The sequence below is a fragment of the Ranitomeya variabilis genome, chromosome 2 (assembly GCF_051348905.1).
Source record: "Ranitomeya variabilis isolate aRanVar5 chromosome 2, aRanVar5.hap1, whole genome shotgun sequence".
Taxonomy (NCBI): Eukaryota; Metazoa; Chordata; class Amphibia; order Anura; family Dendrobatidae; genus Ranitomeya; species Ranitomeya variabilis.
In genome coordinates this window covers 806076516-806101481 of record NC_135233.1, presented here as the reverse complement: position 1 = coordinate 806101481, position 24966 = coordinate 806076516, and the positions used below count along the sequence as shown (strand labels likewise).

Genomic DNA, 24966 nt, shown 5'->3' with positions numbered 1-24966 from the left:
ACCATGTCACCAAGCAGCACAGTGAGTATCTCTAGCCCTATATACAGGCCCACTCACTGATTCCAAGATTGTAGACACCTGTGATGCGTTAGTGGACACACCTTGATTTAACATGTTCCTTTTGTCACATTATGTTCAGGGGTACAATCATTTCTGTCCAGGCCTATTTCATGAGTTTTATTTTTTTTTAATTCTGTGGAAGCATGGTTGGAAAGCAATGTCTGACTCATTTGTTCATTTTCATAGATCTTTTATTTATTATTACTTTTGTCAGATTCAAGTTATTTCTGTGACCATTGAGGGTTTTTCTGTCATTAAACGAGGGGTACCAACAATTTTGACCACGTGTGTAAATATAAAACTATGCCATACAGAACTCAATACGTCAGCATTACAGTGCCTATGGCTCTGCAGCATGTTGTAGGGACACCATGTGCCTCCATACAGCCTTCACATGTAATCAGGTTGGTTATGTGTATGAGCCCTAGAACTGACCTATACCATTCTCTTAAATAAAGCACGAGTCTTCCATACAAATATATCATGGATACAATTCTCAGGGATACTCTTTAGTTACTACTCCTACAGTTTGTCATTCAACTTTGACTACATAGTGTCGGTGGGGAAATGAAGTTACTACCTGGCTGAAAATCTGATCAAGACTAGGAGTTGTTTGCCGAAATCAAAAATCAAATTGCAATTTACAGCCACGTGTAATCACCTCGTATTGCTTCCCTCTATAAATAATACATTTTTGCTGAAAAAGCCAATCAGCTTCACCTGTTAAAAATAACATTACTCAGACTGGATGAATGCATTATGTTTTTAACTCTGAATAATTTTTCTCAATGGCTACATTATACGTGTCTGCAGGAAGAGTAATTAACCCAAATGGTTAAACATCTTTATAATACCGAAATCATTTCCAGCTAATAAACTACCAACAACAGACAAATTGTATGTGAAGTACAGATTGCAAGAATGATCTGCCAAAAATAACAGTTGTAACATACAAAATGTAAGGTGAAAAAACCTTTAAAATGACATTTAAAAAACATCAAGACTAGTTATAGAGACATTGCTACCTTCTCTCCAGCTACTCCTTTTGCTCCTGGACTGCCTGGCAAACCCTATAAATACAAAGTTAAAACCAAAATGACATTTTATACTTAATATGTTAATATGGGATTTAAAAGACACCAGAAATAAAACAAGCATACTTGGAGAAGGATAAGAAGTAATAAGGATATGCTTAGTAGTAAGCTGTAATAAGGATATTACTAAGGATATTACTAAGGGTACACGTTGCAATTCAATATTCTTTTAAGTTAGGAAACAAGTAAGTTGATTTGAGTTGTAAGCTAGAAGATATCAGGACAACTTTGAGCTCATTTCTATGGGGGATGACAGGCATCTTGTGGTGCCTTAGATTGATGCAATGTTTTGAATAGACTCGAGTGGGAACATATGGCTTATTAGGAAGGCAAATAGGAACATTTTGCAGCGGTTGAAGTGAGACATGATGAGTGACTTTAATTATAATCTTAGAACAGATTCTAACATTGTTCTACAAGTATGGATGACAGAGAGCAAAGATGAATGAAAAAGTGATAGATGACTTTTTATGACATTTATTGTTCGATAGTCATAATACGTAAGAGCAGGATTGAAGAACGCAGTCTGTAATTGAGCTCGGCTCTTATCATTGAGAGTGAACATGTGTGTTGCTAGAAGAGCAGAACTAGTAACTTTTGCTTTCTGTTGCTTTACGTGTGAACTGCTAGTTAAATATTAGTCTAGTCAGCTAGTCAAGTCATTACTTGTTTCCAAGAGGTTTTACTCATTTAGAATAGCCTTCTGCCATTCTCTTACTTAATCATCAGGATTTACATCATTTTACAGCCAGAAAAACATAGTCTGTAGCTGTAATTTTATTCTACACTTTATAGGAACCCAAAGCCATACATGAGGGACCCAATTATAGTCAATAAGTTCTCCCATGATTCATCGCATCCCTCGTAGCTGTCATGGTCTTAGTATACACAAAGCAAGGTGCTGGTACAGAACAGACCAAAAACTTAGTAAGCTACTTTGGACCTATTTAAAGGGAATCTATCAGCAGGTGTTAGCTATTTAATCTGAGAGCAGCATGAGCTAGGGCTGAAACACTGATTTCAGAGATTTGTCTCTTATTAGGATGTTTGAACACACTGAGTGATTTATCAGCAGGAGATTAAAACTACCGGACTACAGCTCATGTGACTCCTGGTCCAGCCACGCCACCAGCACTGATTCCTAGCTCACTGTCAATATACAATGTACACACAAAGCTGTGGCATGTGGCGGGGTTAGCTTTTGAGCTCTGGTACATGCTATATCTAAGAACTCTGTATCACAACTCCTGCATTCAGTAATCTAAGTGACGCATCGTTGGAATCAGAGTCTCTTTCCTATATTATACTGCTTAGATGAGGTAACAAAAACCTGGTGACCGATTCCCTTTAATATAAATCTTGATGATAAGTACAACTGAGGCCTCATTCTGACATTTGTTTTTTTATTGTTTTTTTGGTAGGGGAGATAATTTTCATAAGTGAAAAGGTGACTGATCTTCATCAGTCTGATGGATATGTTTGGTCTGTATTTTGTCAGTGTGGCACTTTTTACCATCATTTTTTTCTGATCTGCAAAAAAACAAGCTATGAAAGATTCCTAGGCTTTGCTATCAAATAGTGAGAGAATTGCGGACTTCCTACAGATTTCGCAAGGATGACTTTCATGACCTGTCTGAGTCTTTCACTTCAATAGGTAAGATTTATCAGTGGTTCAAAATTTAAAAAATGGTCATGTCTCTGTTTTGCTTATTTTGCAGGCCACTATATCTGCAAGAAAACTTAGACACGTGGACAACCCCATAAACTATAATGGAAATGTGTTCTAGCTGTGAAAAACTCGGATAAACTCGTACATGATGAACAGACATCTGCATGATCCTTTAGAGGATTTTATGTTTTGTCCATAAACATCACGCTGCACATAGTCTGTGAGGAACCTTAATTGAACATTTCTCCTCTTCAATCAAGGAGGAGATAGAGTCAGCATCAGAATAAGGCGTATAACTAGGATGAGTGCAATCCAATAAAAAATCAGACTGCACTTGGACCAACATTATTCAGTGATGCAGGGAAGATGTGTCATTTCTCTCAGATGTATTCGTCATGAGAAAAAAAAATCGCGGCATGCTTTGATTTAACTCCAAAATTGGACAGTGCAAGAAAAAAATTGCAAGCCATAGGTATGTCATCTGATTAAAGATACATTACAATTCTGTAATGTGTTTACTCATTACCATCCGTAGTTCAAAAAATAATGAATACGGAATTGAAATCTTTCTTATGGATGTCTGTATCCTGCAACCTATACAATAGCTGCCAACTGGACCTCTGTCAGGGGAGGAGGGTAATTATCTCATGTGAGATGCCAACACTTGGAAGTGATGAGGAGAAAGAAGCAGGTGGTCATTATTTTTCCGTGAAAATTACGCCACAACCACCTGTCAAAGTATTAAGGTTTTGTTGTAGTTGGCGATAATGATCTCTATTAGTGCAAAGTGCGTGATAATTTATAGGATGCTTAAATCACAGAGTACAAGGCTCTTAGAAAGTGTCATCAGAAAATAACCTAACATTTAAATTACGAATTAAAAAAAAATTATAATGTCTTTTTTTTGCATATTATTATTTGTATTATAAAAATGAGACAGCTAATCATTTATGCACTGGCGACTAAGCTGAACACTAGTCTCTTGCTTCCTGCTCTGTATAGATGACTGTTCAGCATCATCATTACAGGCAGGATTACAATGACCTTTCACAGTAGGTGATAATAACAGTCTCCCTCTTCACAATGACCTTTACTTATCAGAGTACGCCTATAACAATTTCCGAATAAGTCAATGAGCCTGAGCCAGTCTTTCACCACTTGTCTGTTTGGCTACTGAAAAGTAATCTGTACAAAATAGTCTTAGGCTATGTGCACACAGCGTCATTTTCCGGTGTATTTCACCCGAAATCCACCTGAAAAAGTGTCACAAACTTTCCCATAAAACGAGCAAAAGGCACAACATAGTCAAAACGACATTGCTATGACTATTTTTCATCTTATGAGTAGAAAAGATACCATGGCAAATCCATTGTGTCCGATGGAATCTTTCCTACTCATGTTGGACCTCATGATGTTGGATTCATGTGGGCATTTGACCCACCGTCTAGTGTCTACCATTCTTACCTGATTATGCTCCATCCTATATCATGCCCTATCATCAACCCTGATGTGGTTAAAAGAAATGACATGCTCATCCTCTGGGGAAAGAACGATGACAAAACCTCTGGCGAAACCGCTTCAGGAAAATGACTGCCAGGCGTTTTCCTGAAGCAGCCTTGAAAAACTTGGTGGCTGCACTTTTCGCCTAAAAAATGCCATGTGCACTCAGCCATAATGATGAGTGAAAAATTGCACAGAAAAAATGTATCATCAGTATTAAAAAAAATACAGTCCACCACAAGAAAAAAAAAAACATTGGAGGACATGAAACAGCTGTTACTGCACATTTGTCTCCCATACATTATATCCTGTATGCACAATATGTAAATAAATGGAAATCTTGGATGAAGATTTATGTATTGAGCACCTTGAAAACACTTCTCATAAAGGATTAAAAAAAATATATTTAATATAAAAATTGGTATAAGTAATAAGCCATTTTCTGACAACATTCTCTATAAAGCTATCACTTTTCTCACATGTGTATTCTCTTACTACTTAAATATTGAGGAGCAAGTTTTGTGATTAGGAGTAAACAATGTATGTAATTTTAGTGTTTTAATTGATTATAGGGTTCATCCATTCACACCATGTTGATGACCTATCCATATACAGTAAGCCTGATCAATACCATGTGATTTCTACATTATTAATATAAAACTCATTCATAGATTTAAAGGGAACCTGTCACCCCCAAAATCGAAGGTGAGCTAAGCCCAGCAGCATCAGAGGCTTATCTACAGCATTCTGGAATGCTGTAGATAAGCCCCCGATGTATCCTGAAAGATGAGAAAAAGAGGATAGATTATACTCACCCAGGGGCGGTCCCGCTGTGGTCCCGGTACAATGGGGGTCACGGTCCAGTGCGGGGCCTTCTATCTTCTTACGATGACGTCCTCTTCTTCTATTCACGATGCAGCTCCGGCGCAGGTGTACTTTGTCTGTCCTGTTGAGGGCAGAGCAAAGTACTGCAGTGCGGGAAAGGTCAGAGAGGCCCATCACCTGCGCACTGCAGTACTTTGCTCTGCCCTCAACAGGGCAAATCAGTATGTCTGCGCCGGAGCCGCAGCGTGAATACAAGAAGAGGATGTCATCGTAAGAAGATGGGAGGCCCCGGACAGGACTGCGACGCCCATCGGACCAGAACCGCAGCGGGAACGCCCCTGGGTGAGTATAATCTAACCTCTCTTTCTCATCTTTCAGGTTACATTGGGGGCTTATCTGTAGATAAGCCCCTGATGCTGGTGGGCTTAGCTCACCTTTGATTTTGGCGGCGACAGGCTCCCTTTAAATGGTCTTGTATGGTAACATCGTGTTGATGATGTATCTATGTGTTAGATTATCAAAATGAGATTATTAGAGGTCCAAGTCCAGGCAGACCTCACTGAATAGCTGCTATTTGCTCCATCTATGGCCAGATGTATGCACAGCACAGCTTCATTCGATGTACAGTGGCCGCTGCCGAGTACTCGCTTACATCTCCATCCTATTCTACTGAATGGGATCTGTTCTACAGTATCTGGCAGAGGATATTGCACGGTGAATTACTAGAGCTCTGCATTACTGGTGAATTACTTCGCTCTGCAGCTCTGTTCCATGGGTTTACATCCAGCCACTGCCAAGCAGATAACAGCTGATCAATGGAGGTGCCGAGTGATGGACCTCCACCAATCTCAGATTGATGACCTATCCATGGGATAAGTTATTAATGTGGTGTGACTGGACAACCCCTCTAAATGTGTAAATTAGTTTTATTTTTATGCTGTAGAAATCACATGTTATTGATCAGGCATGTTCCATTTGCACTAGCATTTAAGGTTAGTTCAAAACTATTCAAAACACAAAGAAAATACAACTTCTAACTTCAACTTCATAAACCAAGAAAAGAATAACAAAGTACTGTATATAAAGTGAGAATTTTCTTTACTATTAGGTTAATATTTAAGTAGATTTTACTTTTTAAAGGGAATCTGTCAGCAGGTTTTTGCTGTTTAATCTGAGGACAGCATGGTGTAGCGGCTGAGACACTGATTTCAGCAATGTGTCACTTATTAGACTATGTGCTCTTGTTTCGCTATAATGAGTGTTTTATCAGTGGAAGATTATCCCAGCCAAGTCTACAGCGTGTGTGTGTAGACCAACCACACCACCAGCACTGATTGCAGCTCACTGCCAATTGACAATGTACACAAAAACCGTGGTGTGGGCATGGGCAGCTTACTGAGCTCTGCTACATGCTACATCTAAGAATTCTGATTGTGTGAGAACCGCTGCACCCAGTCAACTAAGTGACACATTGTTGTCACTTTTCCTACATTTTACTGCTTTGAGATGAGGTAGCAAAACCTAGTGACAGATTGTCTTTAAATTGATATGACACATGTATACAAATAGTCACTGTACAACAACAGCACTAAACATGACTGGATAATTCCTAAAATAGTAAATTATCTTCAAATAGGCCTGTAGAGCTTGGTTCCCATGTTTCAGAGCCCCATTCTTAGGATCACTTGAGTATTCTAGTGATAGGACTCCCAGGAATCAGGGGATAATTTACTATTCCGGAAATACTTCTATTACAGCAATGTAGTGTGAATACTGTGTATCAAGTGTAAACTTACTGGCAATCCTTGCAGACCTGCTTCTCCTGGGGCTCCAGGTTCTCCAGAGTCACCCTAAAATAAATATGAGATATTTTAGATAAATAAAGAAGATCGCTGAGGCATCGAGTAGCTTCAAATTCCACCTAAATCCCTATGTATTAAACCAAAAAACGGCCAAGTAAATCATGTAGCTCTATCACATCCAAAACTGGAATATTAACCAAAACAAAAAATGAATCTCAGAGCAAAATATCATTAAATATATTTATTTTAATAATAAATAGTTCTACAAAGAATGATCATAAAATACATACAAAAGATGACAACAGGGCTAGTGACACCTAGATACCATGCCTGGTACAGTAGAGATATCATTACTGCACAAATATTATCAAAGTTGTCCCTCTCATGCTATTTAAATAGATAGTACAGCAGTATAGGTACAATACAATAAAATAAAGAAAGAAAGCTCTCAGCCATAAGCAAATGCAAAGCAGACTATTGAAGTCAATAATAAGTAACATGGGAAGCTACATTTTACTAAGTCAGAGCCTATACAGGATCCACCACCACAGATCAGCAGCCTTCATAATGAAGGTATGTACATAGTACATGAAGTCAAAAAAGGGAGGGCATGAATGAACAAAGTGAATGAATGCTGTAGACCTACCAGCCAGGCGTGGACAAGCAGCCCCGATGCGCGTTTCGCTATCAGTGCTTCCTTGACAATGCCCCCCGAGGAAGCACTGATAGCGAAACGCGCATCGGGGCTGCTTGAAACAAAACAAAATTTTAACGTATGGCCAATGGGGCCATAGACTATAATGGTTCCCGTAGAGCAAACGTGAGCTATGATGTGCATCATTTTCGGATGTGTGTGCCTACTGGAGGCGAACGTTCAGACAAAGTACGGTAGATTGCATCTGAGTTTTTGCCTCCAGTAGACGTACAAGCCCTAAAATGATGCACGTCAGAGCTCACGGTCACTCTGCCCACACCATTGTAGTCTATGGCCCCATTGGCGCATATGTTAGAATCCCATTTTGGTGGGGTTCAGACATAAGCCCCGACAGAGCCACAGAATGGGTGCCTGATTGCAATGTGAAAGTGTATATAGCATATATTGTCAGTGTCAGGTCAGTGTTATTTCAGTACATTGTTAATACTTTTTTTACAGTTTTTTTATGTTTTACCACGTTTGCATAATAAAACAAAAAGGCTGGAAACTCGTTTTTTGTTTTTTTTGTAGGACAAGCTAAAAGTTCCATTGGTACTATTTTTGGCACATACTATAGGGTAGGAGAATTTTAAAAAAAATTTAAATTGCAGATTTTCTTACATTTGCCTGGGAAATTTGATTCACACCAAATTTATTTGATGCAAACATCAATGTTCCTTATTATGCTATGGGGTCTCTCTCGACCTGAGCATATAATACCCGCAGCATTAAAAAAAAAATAATAATACTCACCCAGCTGTTACATTTTCTTTGCACAGCTCTCTGCCCCATGGTAACAGCATCTACACTGAATACTTTCCTTACCCAGACCCCTTTAAATTTTTCACTCTTTGTTTCATTGCAGCCGTTTGATAAATTCAAAAAGGTTAATTTTTTTCTCATTAATGTACACTCTGCACCCCATCTTGACTGAAAAAAAAAACAAAAATGTAGTAATTTTTTCAAAATGTATTAAAAAAGAAAAACTGAAATATCACTTGGTCATAAGTATTCAGACTCTTTGCTCAGTATTGAGTAGAAGCACCCTTTTGTGCTATTTCAGCCATGTGTCTTCTTGGGAATGATGCAACAAGTTTTTCACACATGGATTTGGGGATCCTCTGCCATTCTTCCTTGCAGATGCTCTCCAGTTCCGTCAGGTTGGATGGTGATCGTTGTTGGACAGCCATTTTCAGGTCTCTCCAGAGATGCTCAAATGGGTTTAGGTCAGGGCTCTTGTCTGGGCCAGTCAAGAATGGTCACAGAGTTGTTCTGAAGCCACTCCTTTGTTATTTTAGCTGTCTGATTAGGGTCATTGTCTTGTTGGAAGGTGAACCGTAGGCCACGTCTGAGGTCCAGAGCACTCTGGAAGAGGATTCCATCTAGGATATCTCTGTACTTGGCCGCATTTATGTTTCCTTCAATGACAACCAGTCGTCCTGTCCCTGCACCTTAAAAACACCCCTATAGCATGATGCTCCCACCACCATGTTTCACTGTTGGGATTGTATTGGGCAGGTGATGAGCAGTGCCTGGTTTTCTCCACACATACCACTTAGAATTATCACCAAAAAGGTCTATCTTCGTCTCATCAGACCAGAGAATCTTATTTCTCAAAGTCTGGGAGTCATTCATGTGTTTGTTAGCAAACTCTATGCAGGCCTTCATATGTCTTGCACTGAGGAGATGCTTCCGTCGGGCCACACTGCCATAAAGGCCCGACTGGTGGAAGGCTGCAGTGATAGTTGACTTTGTGGAACTTTCTCCCATCTCCCTACTGCATCTCTGGAGCTCAGTCACAGTGATCTTGGGGTTCTTCTTTACCTCTCTCATCAAGGCTCTTCTCCCACAGTTGTTCAGTTTGGCTGGATGGCCAGGTCTAGGAAGACTTCTGGTGGTCCCAAACTTCTTCCTTTTAAGGATTATAGAGGCAACTGTGCTCTTAGGAACTTTGAGTACTGCAGAAATTATTTTGTAGCCTTAGCCAGATCTGTGTCTTGCCACAATTCTGTCTCTGAGCTCCTTGGCCAGTTCCTTTGACCTAATGATTCTCATTTGGTCTGACATGCCCTGTGAGCTATGAGGTCTTATATAGACAGGTATGTGCCTTTCCAAATCAAGTCCTATCAGTTTAATAAAACACAGCTGGACTCCAATGAAGGGATAGAACCATCTCAAGGAGGATCACAAGGAAATGGACAGGATGTGACTTAAACATGAGTGTCTGAGCAAAGGGTCTGAAAACTTATGACCATGTGATATTTCTTTTTTAATAAATATGCAAAAAATTCTACATTTCAGTTTTTTTCAGTCAAGATGGGGTGCAGAGAGTACATTAATAAGAAAAAAAATAACTTTTTTGAATTTACCAAATGGCTGCAATGAAACAAAGAGTGAAAAATTTAAATGGGTCTGAATACTTTCCGTACCCACTGTATATGGTCTTTGGTCACACCAGGCACACAATCTTCTTCAAAAGTCCTATCCAATCTTCTGTGCCTCCAGTGATGACTGGGTCTCATGACACCATGTCATGGTGGTGCAATGCATGTCATGACATCACGTAAGACCTAATCAGTGCTGGAAGCTAGGCATGATTTGTAAAAAAACAAAACAAAAAACTGCTCTGACTTAGGACTGGATTGCAAGGAGAAGATGAGGACCAAATAGATGTGAGTATAACTTTTTTTTAATTTGATGTTGTGTCTGTTAAAAAAAGCAATAATCATCTGGCCCTCAACTTCTCAGTACAGCTCCTAACACTACTAACCATCCATTCTTCAGCCACAGCAGATCTTCAGTCCTCCGCACAATCATATCCAGCCTTCTGGGCCACTAGCGCTAACTGGGCCTCATAACATCATGACTTAGAGCACATGGTGTAATGTAATTCATGACGTTGTATGAGACCTAGTCAGTGCTCAAGGTACCAAAGATCGGACAGGACCTGTGGAAAAGACCAAAGACCTGATATAACTGGAGACTGGAATGGAACTGTGAAGACAGGGCAAGCAGCTGTGTGGAGAAGGCAAGGGCTGGTTTTCTTTTTTAACATTTTTTTTTACATTTTTTAACCCCTAAAAGGCCCTTTTGCAATTGTCAACACGTTGCTGAATTTGTGCAAAGTGAATTGCAAAGAAATGAGACTTCCATGATTCTGACTTTTTCTGTAAAAATTTGATGTGTTCATCTTTATACAAAGCAGTTTGACCTTATTTATTTCACTGTTTGGGAGACGGGCTAAAAAACCAGTAATTCTGGATGTTTTTTATAGCATTCAAAATGCGGTATCATTGACATGTTAACTTTATGAAAAGCTATATGAAATCTGATTTTTTTAAAAGTTTTACTGCTTTTGTGCAATAGTAATATCACTTAAACATTGTGTGCTCAGGCTTCTCTTTCGCAGGATGAACTGTTATCATTACTATGATTTGGACAACTTTTGGATCACTTTATTCCTTTTATTGTACAGGCGATTACAGATGCGGCAATAAAAGGTGCGGAGTGTGTCTATGTTGCAAGTGGCAAAAATGGGCTGACAGAGGGAGTTTTCTCCCTCTGTCAGGAGTCTTAGATACCTTGGTGGCCCCAAGTTTTCACACTCTGCACTAAATGGTCTGCTCTGTCTAATAGACTTACTTACATTTACAGTTGAGGAGACAGTGCTGGAAATTCACATTATATTGAATAGCACGGCTTCCCCTGTTGGATACAGGGGTGGCCTAGGAGACAGGGTAGACATGAACATCATACAGGCCAGCCACATTTATACACCATAATTGTGTTCTATATTTTTGGAGGTATAAAAGTATAAACTTTTATACACAAATTAGCTATCAATATGCAGTAGGTGTGAATGCTAGCCAAAATCCAAAAGCAGCCATAACACAATTCAAATATAAACGGTTGAGCATAGAGTGTAACAATTACAATCTTGTCACTCGTGATATTAATCATGCTTGTACGATATTGAGATTGATTGATTACAGCTTTAAGTTTATACGTTTTTTATATTAGATTGTTCCTAGTTTTCACACTCGTACTTTAAAACCGACAGATTGCAGAATAGCATGTTTATGTTTCAACCATCACATTTACAAATGTGTAAACCATAGCTGAAGAATTAAGACCTAATTAACACAAATCAAAGCAATACATGCGCGTTTAATCATATTAATAGCGTTAGGTATCATATTGGTTATTGGCCTGTAAGATCATTGTATCAAAGTGTTTTATACCTCTTTTAAGTCATTATCATCAGTATGTAATGCCAGAATAGGTTCTAATGGTTTAATAATGGGAAGGATCAATCAAGTCCTATTCATAGACTAGTGACACTTCTAAGCTGTCATTAACCTTGTCAGTATTAGAAATCTGCATCAAACGTTCTACACTTTATAACACTCATTTCATTTGGCATAAGCATTATAGAATGGGATATTAAATAAGTCATGTGTTTCATGACATTAATGCCGTGTACTTGATGTATGACAGCATTATTATCATTGACTGCAATGAGGTGCTGAGAGGATAAGTGCTGCAATGAAAAATTCCCTTTGTGTCAATGTAAATTATCAAACTAAATCTATATATTTGCTGTAATGTGTAAAACACAAACATACTTAGGCAAACTGTTCACAGCCATTCTACCTTATCTCAATCTTTGCTCCATTCAATTCTACAGGATTGATTGAAAGACTATCTTTATCAGTTCCTTAGAAGTTAATGGAGCAGGGGTTGAGCATGTGCACAATTGCTCTATTCACCCAACAAACCCTTGTAGTTGTAGCAAACATACAGCCAGATAAAAGCTTCAGTCATTTCAACATATTCCCTAACAAATATTAATCTGCCAGCTAAAAGCTATACTGAGCGCACATTGTTCAAAATTACCTTTGACCCTGGCATTCCAGGGATTCCATCACGACCATCAACACCCGGCAATCCCTAGAAGGAAAAATATACTGTATGTTATTTAAAATCCAGGTTCACATTTGGTGTCACAGTCAAGTTCTGCCATCTCATACACATGCATGTTAGTAAGGCTACTTGCATGGCTATGGAGACCATAGGTGATAGAGTCACAAAGGGCCCAATTACGCCTTAACTTCATTCATCAGCCTGGTAAGTGGCACCAGTGATGTTTTGGTCATGGTTTATGTTAGGTGTTTTTTATTCTTAAATTACATAAATTTGACTATATTGAAAGGCACCAATGCATTTCTAGAGAAGAAAAAAATGTGTAGAGGAAAAAAAGATGTTGTGCTGCCAGCTACTGATTGGGATAATAGTACCACAATTAGGGACGGAGAACAGGAGGACAGCAGTCTGGTCTGTCAGGGAAAATGGAGCAGTCTGTGAGAGAGGCAAAGAGGCACCAGGAGCAGTTGTTCAGAAAGAAGTCATGAGGAGTAGTTTGTGTGAAAGTGTAGGTGACATAGGGAGCAGTCTTTGGGAGATAGTAGGGGAATAGAGAGTAGTCTTAGTGAAAGAGCAGGGCAATAGGGAGCAGACTCCGGGAGAGAGCAGGGGAATAGGGAGCAGTCTTTGGGAGAGAGTAGGGGAATAGAGAGCAGTCTTCGTGAAAGAGCAGGGCAACAGGGAGCAGACTCCGGGAGAGAGCAGGGGAATAGGGAGCAGTCTCCGGGAGAGAGCAGGGCAATAGGGAGCAGTCTTCGGGAGAGAGCAGGGCAATAGGGAGCAGTCTTCGGGAGAGAGCAAGGCAATAGGGAGCAGTCTTCAGGAGAGAGCAGAAGAATAGGGATCAGTTTCCAGTCTTCGGGAGAGAGCAGGGGAATTGAGTGCAGTCTTCGGGAGAGAGCAGGGGAATAGGGAGCAGTCTCCAGGAGACAGCAAGGCAATAGGGAGCAGTCTTTGGGAGAGAGCAGGGGAATAGGGAGCAGTCTTCGGGAGAGAGCAAGGCAATAGGGAGCAGTCTTCGGGAGAGAGCAGGAGAATAGGGAGCAGTCTCCAGGAGAGAGCAGGGCAATAGGGAGCAGTCTTCAGGAAAGCGCAGAGGAATAAGGATAAGTCTTTGTGAGGGAGCAAAGGCATGGGGAGCAGTTGCATGAGAGAGCAGGGGCAAATGGAGCAGTCTGTGTCAGAGCAGAGGTATGGAGAGCAGTCTGTGTGAGAGAGGCGGAGAATAGGGATAAGTCTATATGAGAGAACTGGGGAATAGGAAGCAGTCTGCATGACAGAGTAAGTTCATAGGAAGCAGTCTGTGTAAGGGAGCAGGGGAATAAGGAGTAGTCTTCATGAGAGAGCAGAGGAATAGGGAGCAGTCTTCATGAGAGAGCAGGGGAATAGGGAGCAGTCTTTGTGAGAGAGCAGGGGGAAAGGGAGCAGTCTTCTTGAGAGAGCAGGGGAATAGGGAGCAGTCTTTGTGAGGGAGCAGGAGCATGGGGATCAGTTGCATGAGAAAGCAGGGGCAAAGGGAGCAGTCTGAGAGAGCAGAGGCATGGAGAGCAGTTGAGTGAGAGAGCAGCGGCAGAGAGCAGTCTGAGTGAGAGAGCAGAGGCATGGAGAGAAATCTGTGTGAGAGAGGTTGGGAATAGGGAGCAGTATATGTGAGAGAGCTGGGGAAAAGGAAGCAGTCTGTATGAAAGAGCAAGTGCATGGGGAGAAGTGCGGAAGAGAGAAGGGACATGGGGAGCAGTCTGTGTGAGAGAGTAGAGGCATGGGGAGCAGTCAGTGCAAGAGAGCAGAGGCATGAGGAGCAGTCAGTGCAAGAGAGCAGAGGCATGAGGAGCAGTCAGTGCAAGAGAGCAGAGGCATGGGGAGCAGTCAGTGCAAGAGAGCAGAGGCATGAGGAGCAGTCAGTGCAAGAGAGCAGAGGCATGAGGAGCAGTCAGTGCAAGAGAGCAGAGGCATGGGGAGCAGTCTGTGTGAGAGCAGAGGCATGGGGAGCAGTCTGTGTGAGAGAGCAGAGGCATGGGGAGCAGACTGTGTGAGAGAGCAGAGGCATGGGGAGCAGTCTGTGTGAGAGAGCAGAGGCATGGGGAGCAGACTGTGTGAGAGAGCAGAGGCATGGGGAGCAGTCTGTATGAGAGAGCAGAGGCATGGGGAGCAGACTGTGAGAGAGCAGAGGCATGGGGAGCAGACTGTGAGAGAGCAGAGGCATGGGGAGCAGTCTTTGAGGGTAGAGCATGAGATGTAGGGAGCAGTCAGAGTGAGAGATCAGGGGGCATAGAGAGATGAGTGGGTTTTAGATAGCTGTCAGCAAAGGACACAGTCTGTGAGAAAGGGTACACAAGAGTAGTCAGTGAGACAGGGAATTCATGGTAAACCATCTGTGTGAGACAGCAGGGAGCATGAGGAGCAGTCTATGTGAGAGACCAGAGGACATAGGAAGTATTCTGTGTGAGAGAGAAAGGAACAAGGGAAGCAGTCTGTGAGAAAGAGTCTATAGGGAGCAATCTTAGAGAGAGATGGGGGTCATTGGATGCAGTCTGTGAGGGGAGGGACAATTTAACTTCACCTGTCCTGTAAAATGGTGGTTCCATGCAATAACCTATCACAGTCACTATGCCCTTAATGAACACACCCACAAAAAATGGACTCTAACCTGATAGCCCCACATCCTTTGCTAAATCTGCCTAGGTTCCCTGAGACGCTGGAACACACTACTTTTCAGAGGACTTCACACCTGTTCAGTTCTGTAGAAGTTATGTGCACACCAGTTTAATTGATTCTTGACAGCGTGCATAGTGATCTACTTGTGAGACTGCTTAGCAATTAGAATTTCATAAAGTATCTAAGGAAGACTTGTTGTAAACTTTATCTTACAAAAGGCCTTTTATGTGAGCACTGAGCATGTGTGTCCTCTGATGTAGCTGCCAACAGTTGCTACACAACTTTAATAAAATGAATGGTTGGTAATATGGCATTCAATGATAATACCTCATTGAAAATCACAAAATTCCATAGTAACATTCATTCTATTCATTTTTGCTTGATTTTATAAACTTTTAGCCATAAATGTAGTACAAACAGTTGTTATACGTTTGACAATGTATTGTAATTTTATTTAAAATTAGCACCATCATATATACATACCGATTCCCCCTTTGACCCTGGCATTCCAGTAATTCCTCTTGGTCCAACAGGTCCCTGTATGATGAAAAATATAAATATTGTGCATATTGCATTACTTTGTAACATCTCAGAATCATATAACAAACCATGTAAAATGTGGTTAAAGAGTCAGACACTACAGCCAGTAAGGTAAAAATTAGATACAAGATGTATTGGAATTCAACTCCTAATGTTATCGCTTTCAATGGACTTATAGATGTGTGAGTATTTGCTATACACACAGTATAGTAACAATATACTTACTCTTTCACCTTTTGGTCCAGCTTCTCCTAATGAACCTCTCTGACCTTGGTCACCCTGGGGAAAATTAAAACATGAGTCTACAGTGATTTGTAAAAGTGGAGAAGTTGCATAAACACCCTCTCTTAAGACTTTTCTAATGTTATTATGTAGATCTGCTGTTATGCGATTTGATACAGTATGTGTACTGTGCTCTGCAACAGTTGTTAGGTTGTGGCAGGGTTAACAGCTAGTGTCAGTCTAGGTGGGGAGAAGTTACTGGGAACATTTTTACAGGAAGCTAGTTCCTGTTAGTTAGTTATGGTTGAAATAGTTATAGTTGAAGTAACAAAAAGAATTAGAAAGCTACTGGCCACAAGTGAAAAGAGTGCTGCGATAAGAATCAAAAGATTAAATTGCAGAATGGAGTTACAGAAGCCACTTACTGTCACCATTCCTCCTATTGGTGTGTCTGGACGCAGTGAGTGACAGTTCAGCTGTCTAATCTGGGGCAGGGGGGAGCTGAGCTGACAGCATACTGATGGACAGCTCAGACGTCCATCCGGAAGCTGGGACATGCGCAATTGTCAGTGTTGAGTGGCAGTACAGCTACCTATACAGGGCAATGGCATGCAGGATTTTCTTCATGTGTCTCCTGTTTGGAGTGATTACCTCGCCATTTAGCTGTCTCTCTGCCTCCAATTAGTGCCATTTGTAGCTGTAAGCTTGATGGTGTCTGTGTGCCTTGTATTCCTGTGCTCAGTCTCAGATCTATTGTTACCCGACCTTTCACACTGTTTCTGACCATCCATTTGCCTAGCCCCTTTACCTTGATCTGCTACCTTGCTGGAATTCTGACCTCGAACCGTGACTTGACTACACCTTATTCTTACACCTTTGTTTATGACAAGCTCTTTTGGAATTTGACTCTGGACCTCTTGACTACCCAGCATCATGGTTTGCCCGTGAGTATTGACTAGAGTCATAGTTTCTATCTAGCGGCCGGTGTACAGTGACAAGAAAGGAAGTTGACTGAGGTGTGATTCCTGTAGGCAGCTAGTGTGGAGTGGCTACTGACCTGTAAAACCGGAACAGGAGGACTAAGTGGAATCTTACACTGACCAGGAAGAGGCATGGGTTATTGCACTGTAGTGTGGGATAATAGCAGTGGCAGAAGAAATACTCTGTTACTTTGCAACTGTACTGAACATCATCATTATGCCATTTGTAAAGAAACGAAGATATGAGCCTCTACCTTATGTGGAAAAAATGGTTAAAGGGAATCTGTCACCTCAAAAGCCGAAAAGGATTACTGCGCACGCGCCAGCGCGCTATGTCCCAGAAGTATTTTGCTGTGTTCCATGACATAGTGCGCCAGCGCATGCGCATGCGCATTAATGCTTTTCAGCTTTGCCCGCAGTTGGGCAAAGCATACTGCGCGTGCACGAGGCAAGATTGCATTGCGCACGCGCGAACTATGGAGGACACCTACTCAAATTCATGAAAATATTGCGGACTGCGGGGAAGGATGGGGTGGAGAAAAGAAGACGAAACACCACCCATCGGACCGGACACAGGGCATTTACAACTCTTAAAACTCTGTCCCTTTTGCAAAGCCATGTAGCCTGCTTGATTGGAGCTAAATATGAGAAGTAGGAATCAATAAAGCAGACAATCTAGAAATAGCACATCAGCTGAAGAAGAAATACACATGGAATGTACAAGTCTTTTTTAAAGAATACCTGTTATTTCGTTAAAAATGTAAAAAGTGCATAATTCTATATAGCAAGTTACCTATGCCGTTCTACACCATTTTGTGCCTCCTTGTATTTTTTTCCATTCCCAGCTGCCTGATCCTTTGGCAGCACTTTTTGCAGTTTTTTTTCAGGAGCGGGGGCATGCACTGTGCTGACTAAACTTACTTGGAGCATGTGCTCCAACTTCCATTCCTTTAGCTCCCACAATATACTGCTTAAATGTGCACTGCTAATGTGCTATAAGAAACAAGGTTGCAAGTGGAATACAAATGCTGAGAGAGCTAGCTATTGCAAAGAACCTAAGTAGGAGGAGAAAACGTGAGACTAAAAGAAATATGGAGGCAAGCAAAATATAAGTGAAGTAGCAGACAATACAAAAAGGCCTGGGGAAACAAGAGAAGAGAGCACCGAAGAGCTGATATGATTTGATAAATAAGCAGCCTAGTGAAAGCAACAAAATAAACACTAAGCAAAGTAAGTTTGAGTCATGGTCAAGGCCGTATTTGCCACTAGGCACTTGAGGGCACGTGCCTAGGGAGGGACGATGCGTGGGTGGCGGCACCTGAGCAAATAAAAAAAAAAAGTCTTCCGGCTGCTGGGGGAGGGGGTCTCGGGCGAGTCACTGCTGATGAGTGACTGAGGAGAGGACGTCTAGCAGAAAGCCTGAGGGAATCTCTGCGCAGCGCTCAGAGACAGGTAGCTGTGACAAAGGCTTTGATAGTTCTGTAGAGCTCAACACTTAATTTCAATGGGCATCATGTTCTGCTGAATTTAACCTATGGTGGCGCTACAGGGAAACCCAACACTTGCTGGAGGGTTTCCACACAGAGCAGAGGATCGTTGAGCGGCTCTGTCTGCTCCTAGCTGTGCTGCAGCCCTACACCTCCCTCCAGTCACCCTGTGCTGCAGACCCACGCCTCCCTCACGTCACCCCATGCAGCAGACCCATGCCTCCCTCCCGTCACCCTGTGCTGCAACCTCACACCTCCCTCCCATCACCCTGTGCAGCAGACCCATGCCTACCTCCAGTCACCCTGTGCAGCAGACCCACACCTCCCTCCCATCACCCTGTGCAGCAGACCCACGCCTCCCTCCCATCACCCTGCGCTGCAGCCCCACGCCTCCCTCCCGTCACCCTGTGCTGCAGCCCCACGCCTCCCACCCGTCACCCTGTGCTGCAGCCCCACGCCTCCCTCCCGTCACCCTGTGCAGCAGATCCACGCCTCCATCCCATCACCCTGTGCTGCAGCCCCACGCCTCCCTCCCATCACCCTGTGCTGCAGCCCCACGCCTCTCTCCCGTCCGCCCGTGCTGCAGCCCCACGCCTACCTCCCGTCACACTGTGCTGCAGCCCACGCCTTCCTCCCGTCACCCCGTGTTGCAGCCCCACGCCTCCCTCCCGTCACCCCGTGCTACAGCCCACGCTTCCCTCCTGTCACCCCGTGCTGCAACCCACACCTCCCTCCTGTCACCCCGTGCTGCAGCCCATGCCTCCCTCCTGTCACCCGTGCTGCAGCCCACGCCTCCCTCCCGTCACCCTGTGCTGCAGCGCCACGTGTGTGGGGCTCATGCAGTATATAGGGAGGCTGTGTGGGGCTCATGCAGCATATATAGGAAGGCTATGTGGGGCTCATGCTGTATATAGGGAGGCTGTGTGGGGCTCATGCAGTGTATATAGGAAGGCTATGTGGGGCTCATGCAGTGTATATAGGGAGGCTGTGTGGGGCTCATGCAGTGTATATAGGGAGGCTGTATGGGGCTCATGCTGTATAAAGGGAGGCTGTGTAGGGCTTATGCTGTATATAGGGAGGCTGTATGGGGCTCATGCAGTATATAGGGAGGCTGTGTGGGCTCATGCTGTATATATAGGGAGGCTGTGTGGGGCTCATGCAGTATATAGGGAGGCTGAGTGGGGCTCATGCAGTATATAGGAAGGCTGTGTGGGGCTTATGCTGTATATAGGGAGGCTGTGTGGAGCTCATGCAGTATATAGGGAGGCTGTGTGGGGCTCATGCAGTATATAGGGAGGCTGTGTGGGGCTCATGCTGTATATAGGGAGGCTGTGTGGGGCTCATGCTGTATATATAGGGAGGCTGTGTGGAGCTTATGCTGTATATAGGGAGGCTGTGTGGGGCTCATGCTGTATATATAGGGAGGCTGTGTGGGGCTTATGCTGTATATAGGGAGGCTGTATGGGGCTCATGCTGTATATAGGGAGGCTGTGTGGGGCTCATGCAGTATATAGGGAGGCTGTGCGGGGCTTATGCTGTAAATAGGGAGACTGTGTGGGGCTTATGCTGTATATAGGGAGGCTGTGTGGGGCTCATGCTGTATATGGGGAGGCTGTGTGGGGCTCATGCTATGTATAGGGAGGCTGTGTGGGGCTCATGCTGTATATGAGGAGGCTGTGTGGGGCCCATGCTGTATATGGGGAGGCTGTGTGGGGCTCATGCTGTGTATAGGGAGGCTCTGTGGGGCTCATGCTGTATATGGGGAGGCTGTGTGGGGCTCATGCTGTGTATAGGGAGGCTGTGTGGGGCTCATGCTGTATATGAAGAGGCTGTGGGGGCTCATGCTGTATATGGGGAGGCTGTGTGGGGCTCATGCTGTGTATAGGGAGACTGTGTGGGGCTCATGCTGTATATGAGGAGGCTGTGTGGGGCTCATGCTGTGTATAGGGAGGCTGTGTGGGGCTCATGCTGTATATGAGGAGGCTGTGTGGGGCTCATGCTGTACATGAGGAGGCTGTGTGGGGCTCATGCTGTATATGAGGAGGCTGTGTTGGGCTCATGCTGTATATGAGGAGGCTGTGTGGGGCTCATGCTGTATATGAGGAGGCTGTGTTGGGCTCATGCTGTATATGAGGAGGCTGTGTGGGGCTCATGCTGTATATGAGGAGGCTGTGTGGGGCTCATGCTGTGTATAGGGAGGCTGTGTGGGGCTCATGCTGTATATGAGGAGGCTGTGTGGGGCTCATGCTGTGTATAGGGAGGCTGTGTGGGGCTCATGCTGTATATGAGGAGGCTGTGTGGGGCTCATGCTGTATATGAGGAGGCTGTGTGGGGCTCTTGCTGTATATGAGGAGGCTGTTGGGCTCATGCTGTATATGAGGAGGCTGTGTGGGGCTCATGCTGTATATGAGGAGGCTGTGTGGGGCTCATGCTGTATATGAGGAGGCTGTGTGGGGCTCTTGCTGTATATGAGGAGGCTGTTGGGCTCATGCTGTATATGAGGAGGCTGTGTGGGGCTCATGCTGTATATGAGGAGGCTGTGTTGGGCTCATGCTGTATATGAGGAGGCTGTGTGGGGCTCATGCTGTATATGAGGAGGCTGTGTTGGGCTCATGCTGTATATGAGGAGGCTGTGTGGGGCTGGCTCATGCTGTATATAGGGAGGCTGTGTGGGGCTCATGCTGTATATAGGGAGGCTCTGTGGGGCTCATGCAGTATATAAGGAGGTTTAAAGATATATAGGGGGTGTCAGCATACTTAATCCTGTTCAATATTAAGTGATAAAATTATTATTAATTAATTAATATTGAGTAGAATTATTTTCAAGCTAATAGTTCAGCCCTCCACAACAGTCATGGTCTCTCATGTGACCCCTCGGGAAAATTAATTGCCCACCCCTGATCTAGAGACATGGAGTGAGAAGCCCACAGACGATAGCACCAGATTAGTCAGTTCTCTCATTAAATTACCCATCCAACTCTTCAAACGATTCTCTCTGAAACGTCAGAGCATTCCAGAGATAAACTTCCCTGTTTGCAGTCTGAGTGATGCTGCCCGTGGTTTTGGTAATATGAATCGACTGACAGGTTCCCTTTAAAAATCTGTCAGCCAAACCTTGCAACATAGCAGAATCAACTGACCATGTACTGTGTATGAGATCCACCAGATTCTCACATGACAACTAATGGAAAGGTTTGCTAAGGCTACTTTCACATCAGTGATTTTCTCCATTCGCAGCAGATCCTGCAGCTTTTCCACATCTACTGTGTAACGGATCACTTACGGGCCGGCAACTCTGCGTTCGGCCTCATTCATTCCCTATGGGACTTGCGCAGCACTTGAGGTTTTGCACTTGCGGTGAGACAAAAAAACACTGCTAGCATAATTTTTTTTTCTGTTGCTGCAAGCACCGCATTTGCCGGATTGCGCCAAAACCGCAAGTGCCGCACTTGTCTGCAAGTCCCATAGGGAATGAATGAGGCTGAACTCAGTGTTCTGTTACGCGGCAGATGCGGAAAAACTGCCGGATCTGCCGCAAATGGCAAAAACCGCTGATGTGAAAGTAGCCCAAGTCACTGCCAACAGTGTCTGCATTAGTCATAGTCACCAATAGGGGAGGCAGCACAAAAAGTGCCTAGGGCGGCATAAACTCTAAACACGGCCCTGGTCATGGTAAGCAATCCAGCATCTCATTACTGTGCACTGTGCTGAACTTTATATGCAAAAAATGCCAGAATGCTGTTTTTATAAGGTTGAATGTTAAACTGACCTTTTTATGAAATATATTGATGCTCTAAATATTATAAGGTATACAATGTAATGGGAAAATATCTAGGACAGTGTTCTCAACAAATTCTATAAGTATGCCAAAAAGTCTACTGACAGCAATATAGCTTATGCACAAAGGTATATGCAATATGTAACATATTGACAGTTTGTAAAATGATTTAAGAGTAATTGCACTCACAGTAGCACCAGCAACACCTTGAGGACCAGGCACTCCATCGGCTCCACGAGCACCCTAAAAAGAAAAGTGCATTATTAGTATATAATACAATACAACACATTATTTAGTGATATGCTGCAAGAACTATGCTAAAAATCTGCAAACTGCAGTTTGCCAAAATGTACGTGAGTAAACCAAAAACCTTCTTCGAAATTATCTGGAGGACAGATAAGACCAAAATAGAACTTTTTGGTAAAGTACAATCATTTTACTGTTTACCGAAAATGGAATACAAAGAAAAGAACTCAGTAACTACAGTCAAATATAGTTGAGGTTCAAAGATGTTTTGGGGTTGCTTTGCTGCCTCTTGCACTGGGTGCCTCGACTAAGTGCAAGGCATCATGAAATCTGAAGATTACCAAAGGATTTTGGGTTGTAAGGTAGTGCCCAGTGTCAAAAAGCTGGGATTCTCTCTTAGATGATGGATCATCCAGAAGGACAATCATCCCAAACATACTTCAAGAAGCACCCTGAAATGAATCTTAAAATTGCTATTTGAGGATGGTGCCATTCAAATATGTGCGACCTGGAGCAGTTTACAAAAAAAAAGTGGTCTAAAATTCCATTTGTGAGGTGTAAGAAACTCGTTGATAGTTATAGGAAGCAATTGATTGCAGTTATTTATTTCAGAGGGAGAGCAACCAAATCTTAAATTGAGGGTGCCAACAATTTAGTCTGGCCCATTTTTGGTGCTGTGTTTGAAATTATGCCCAATTTGCCATTTTTTATCATTTGTTTTGTGTTGTTCCAATATGCAAAGAAGATGTTCCAGCCTCATAAAATAGCAAACATCTTTATTTGAAAAAATTGATTAAAAAAATTCCATGTTACTGTGGTAATGCATTTCGAACGTCACTGCTTTCTTTGTCAAATCTCTACAATTGTTCCAAAACACACAATGGAAATAAACAACCATGTATGATTTCAATAATTTCCTGGGGGAAATACTTCATTTTCTGGAACAATTTCATGGCCATGAAAATTAGTATAGGTGAAAATTAGAACCTTTGTAACAATAGTATGGGTGTAAATTATAACCTTTGTAACAAACCTTATCAGGGAAATCTGCTTCTTTCTCCTTCTTGACTGATCTTTCATTCTCAAGATTCTCATTTCATGGGTGAAATCTGCATTCAGCGAACACAGATTTTTACATTACTGAGCTAGAAGATGGAAGTTGGTGCTCATAAAATTTTATAGAGAACTTTAACTGTAATTTCAGCAGATTGCCCGTATCTGCATCTAGCTCCTCCCTTCTCCATAGAATCTTAAGAGCAGCAACTGTCATCTCTTATCTCCATAGTGGGAAAATGTGTCTTTACTTAATAGGAATTTTACAGATAGAAATTTTACAGGTTTTACCCTTGAATTGAGAGTAAAGATCAACTAGGAAGAGAATGAAGCAGATTTTTCTGATAACATATATTGCAATATTACTCATTTTCATGTGAACTATTGATTTATGAACTAAAATGTAAAACGATTGTTTCACTTTAATTTAACATATATTATTGCTATTATAATCATTAAATATCTCCTTAGTGAATATGTGAATGCCTCAAAACTGATATAACTTTTTTCTACATATCAAAACTTACCTTGCCACCTTTCAGTCCCATTATGCCAGTAATTCCTCTTAAACCTTGTGGTCCCTAAAAGGAATATAAATATGCATATAAAGTTAACTTTACCTTGTTTTTATAGAGTTCATATATGTTATCAATGTGCAAAATGCAATAGTATATAGAAAGTTGATAAGGTGCTCAAATTACATTTTCCTATGAATCATGTAATTTCCGCATTTTACAGACTATTATAATTTGACAGTTACAATAGCATTAATAATGGTTTAGGCATGAAATTACAGTACATCCCCTTTAAATTATGCCACTTTTAAAAGTTAATACTGCACAGTCTTCCTCTGCTTCTTCTCTGCTGCTCCCCATTGGTGACATGGCTGCAGTGGTGACGTCCCGTCAACTGCACATGACCTCTGCAGCCAATCATTGAGTTTACATGTGATGCCAAAGCAAATAGCATGACGCCTGTGAGCCCAGTGATAGGCTGCAGCCTTCACCTGTTATAGACGGGGCATCAGACCTGCAGTGCAGCAGTCAAACCATCTGAGGGAGCAGCGGAGCGGCAGTGTGTAGATAAGGCCAGAATAACGCGGGTGTATACTCACTCCTCCAAAAGAATCGGATCATGACACTATGATCAAACTCTGAGTTTGATCCGAGTGTCAACTAACAGTGATCCAATTCTCTCGAATTAGAGAATGGTATCACAGGTGAGGAGAAGATGCATAATTTTTCCATCTTCTCCATTCTGTGAATCCATGGAAATCGGTGCAATCTGATGATTTTCATGCACCCATAGACCTAAATGGGTGTGTGACATCCGATTTGTGCTACAAATTACAGAATGCTGCATTTTTCCAATTCGGTTTGAGAAAAAAAACACTGATCATCACTGCCCCATAGAATAACATTGGTATACATCAGATAGC

The 24966-nt window shown here is 42.5% G+C and overlaps 1 protein-coding gene across 2 annotated transcripts in view; it reads right to left on the bottom strand.

Moving 5' to 3' along the window:
- Window positions 1-24966, bottom strand: part of COL9A1 (collagen type IX alpha 1 chain) — a 217546-nt gene that overhangs the window by 68625 nt on the left and 123955 nt on the right. For both annotated transcript variants that reach the window (XM_077289959.1, XM_077289960.1), the window contains 7 exons: window positions 24056-24109; window positions 22419-22472; window positions 15988-16041; window positions 15706-15759; window positions 12541-12594; window positions 6945-6998; window positions 1086-1130 (listed from right to left, as the gene is read on the bottom strand). In XM_077289959.1, coding sequence (XP_077146074.1) covers window positions 1086-1130; window positions 6945-6998; window positions 12541-12594; window positions 15706-15759; window positions 15988-16041; window positions 22419-22472; window positions 24056-24109 — 369 coding nt within the window. The remainder of the gene's footprint in view (window positions 1-1085; window positions 1131-6944; window positions 6999-12540; window positions 12595-15705; window positions 15760-15987; window positions 16042-22418; window positions 22473-24055; window positions 24110-24966) is intronic.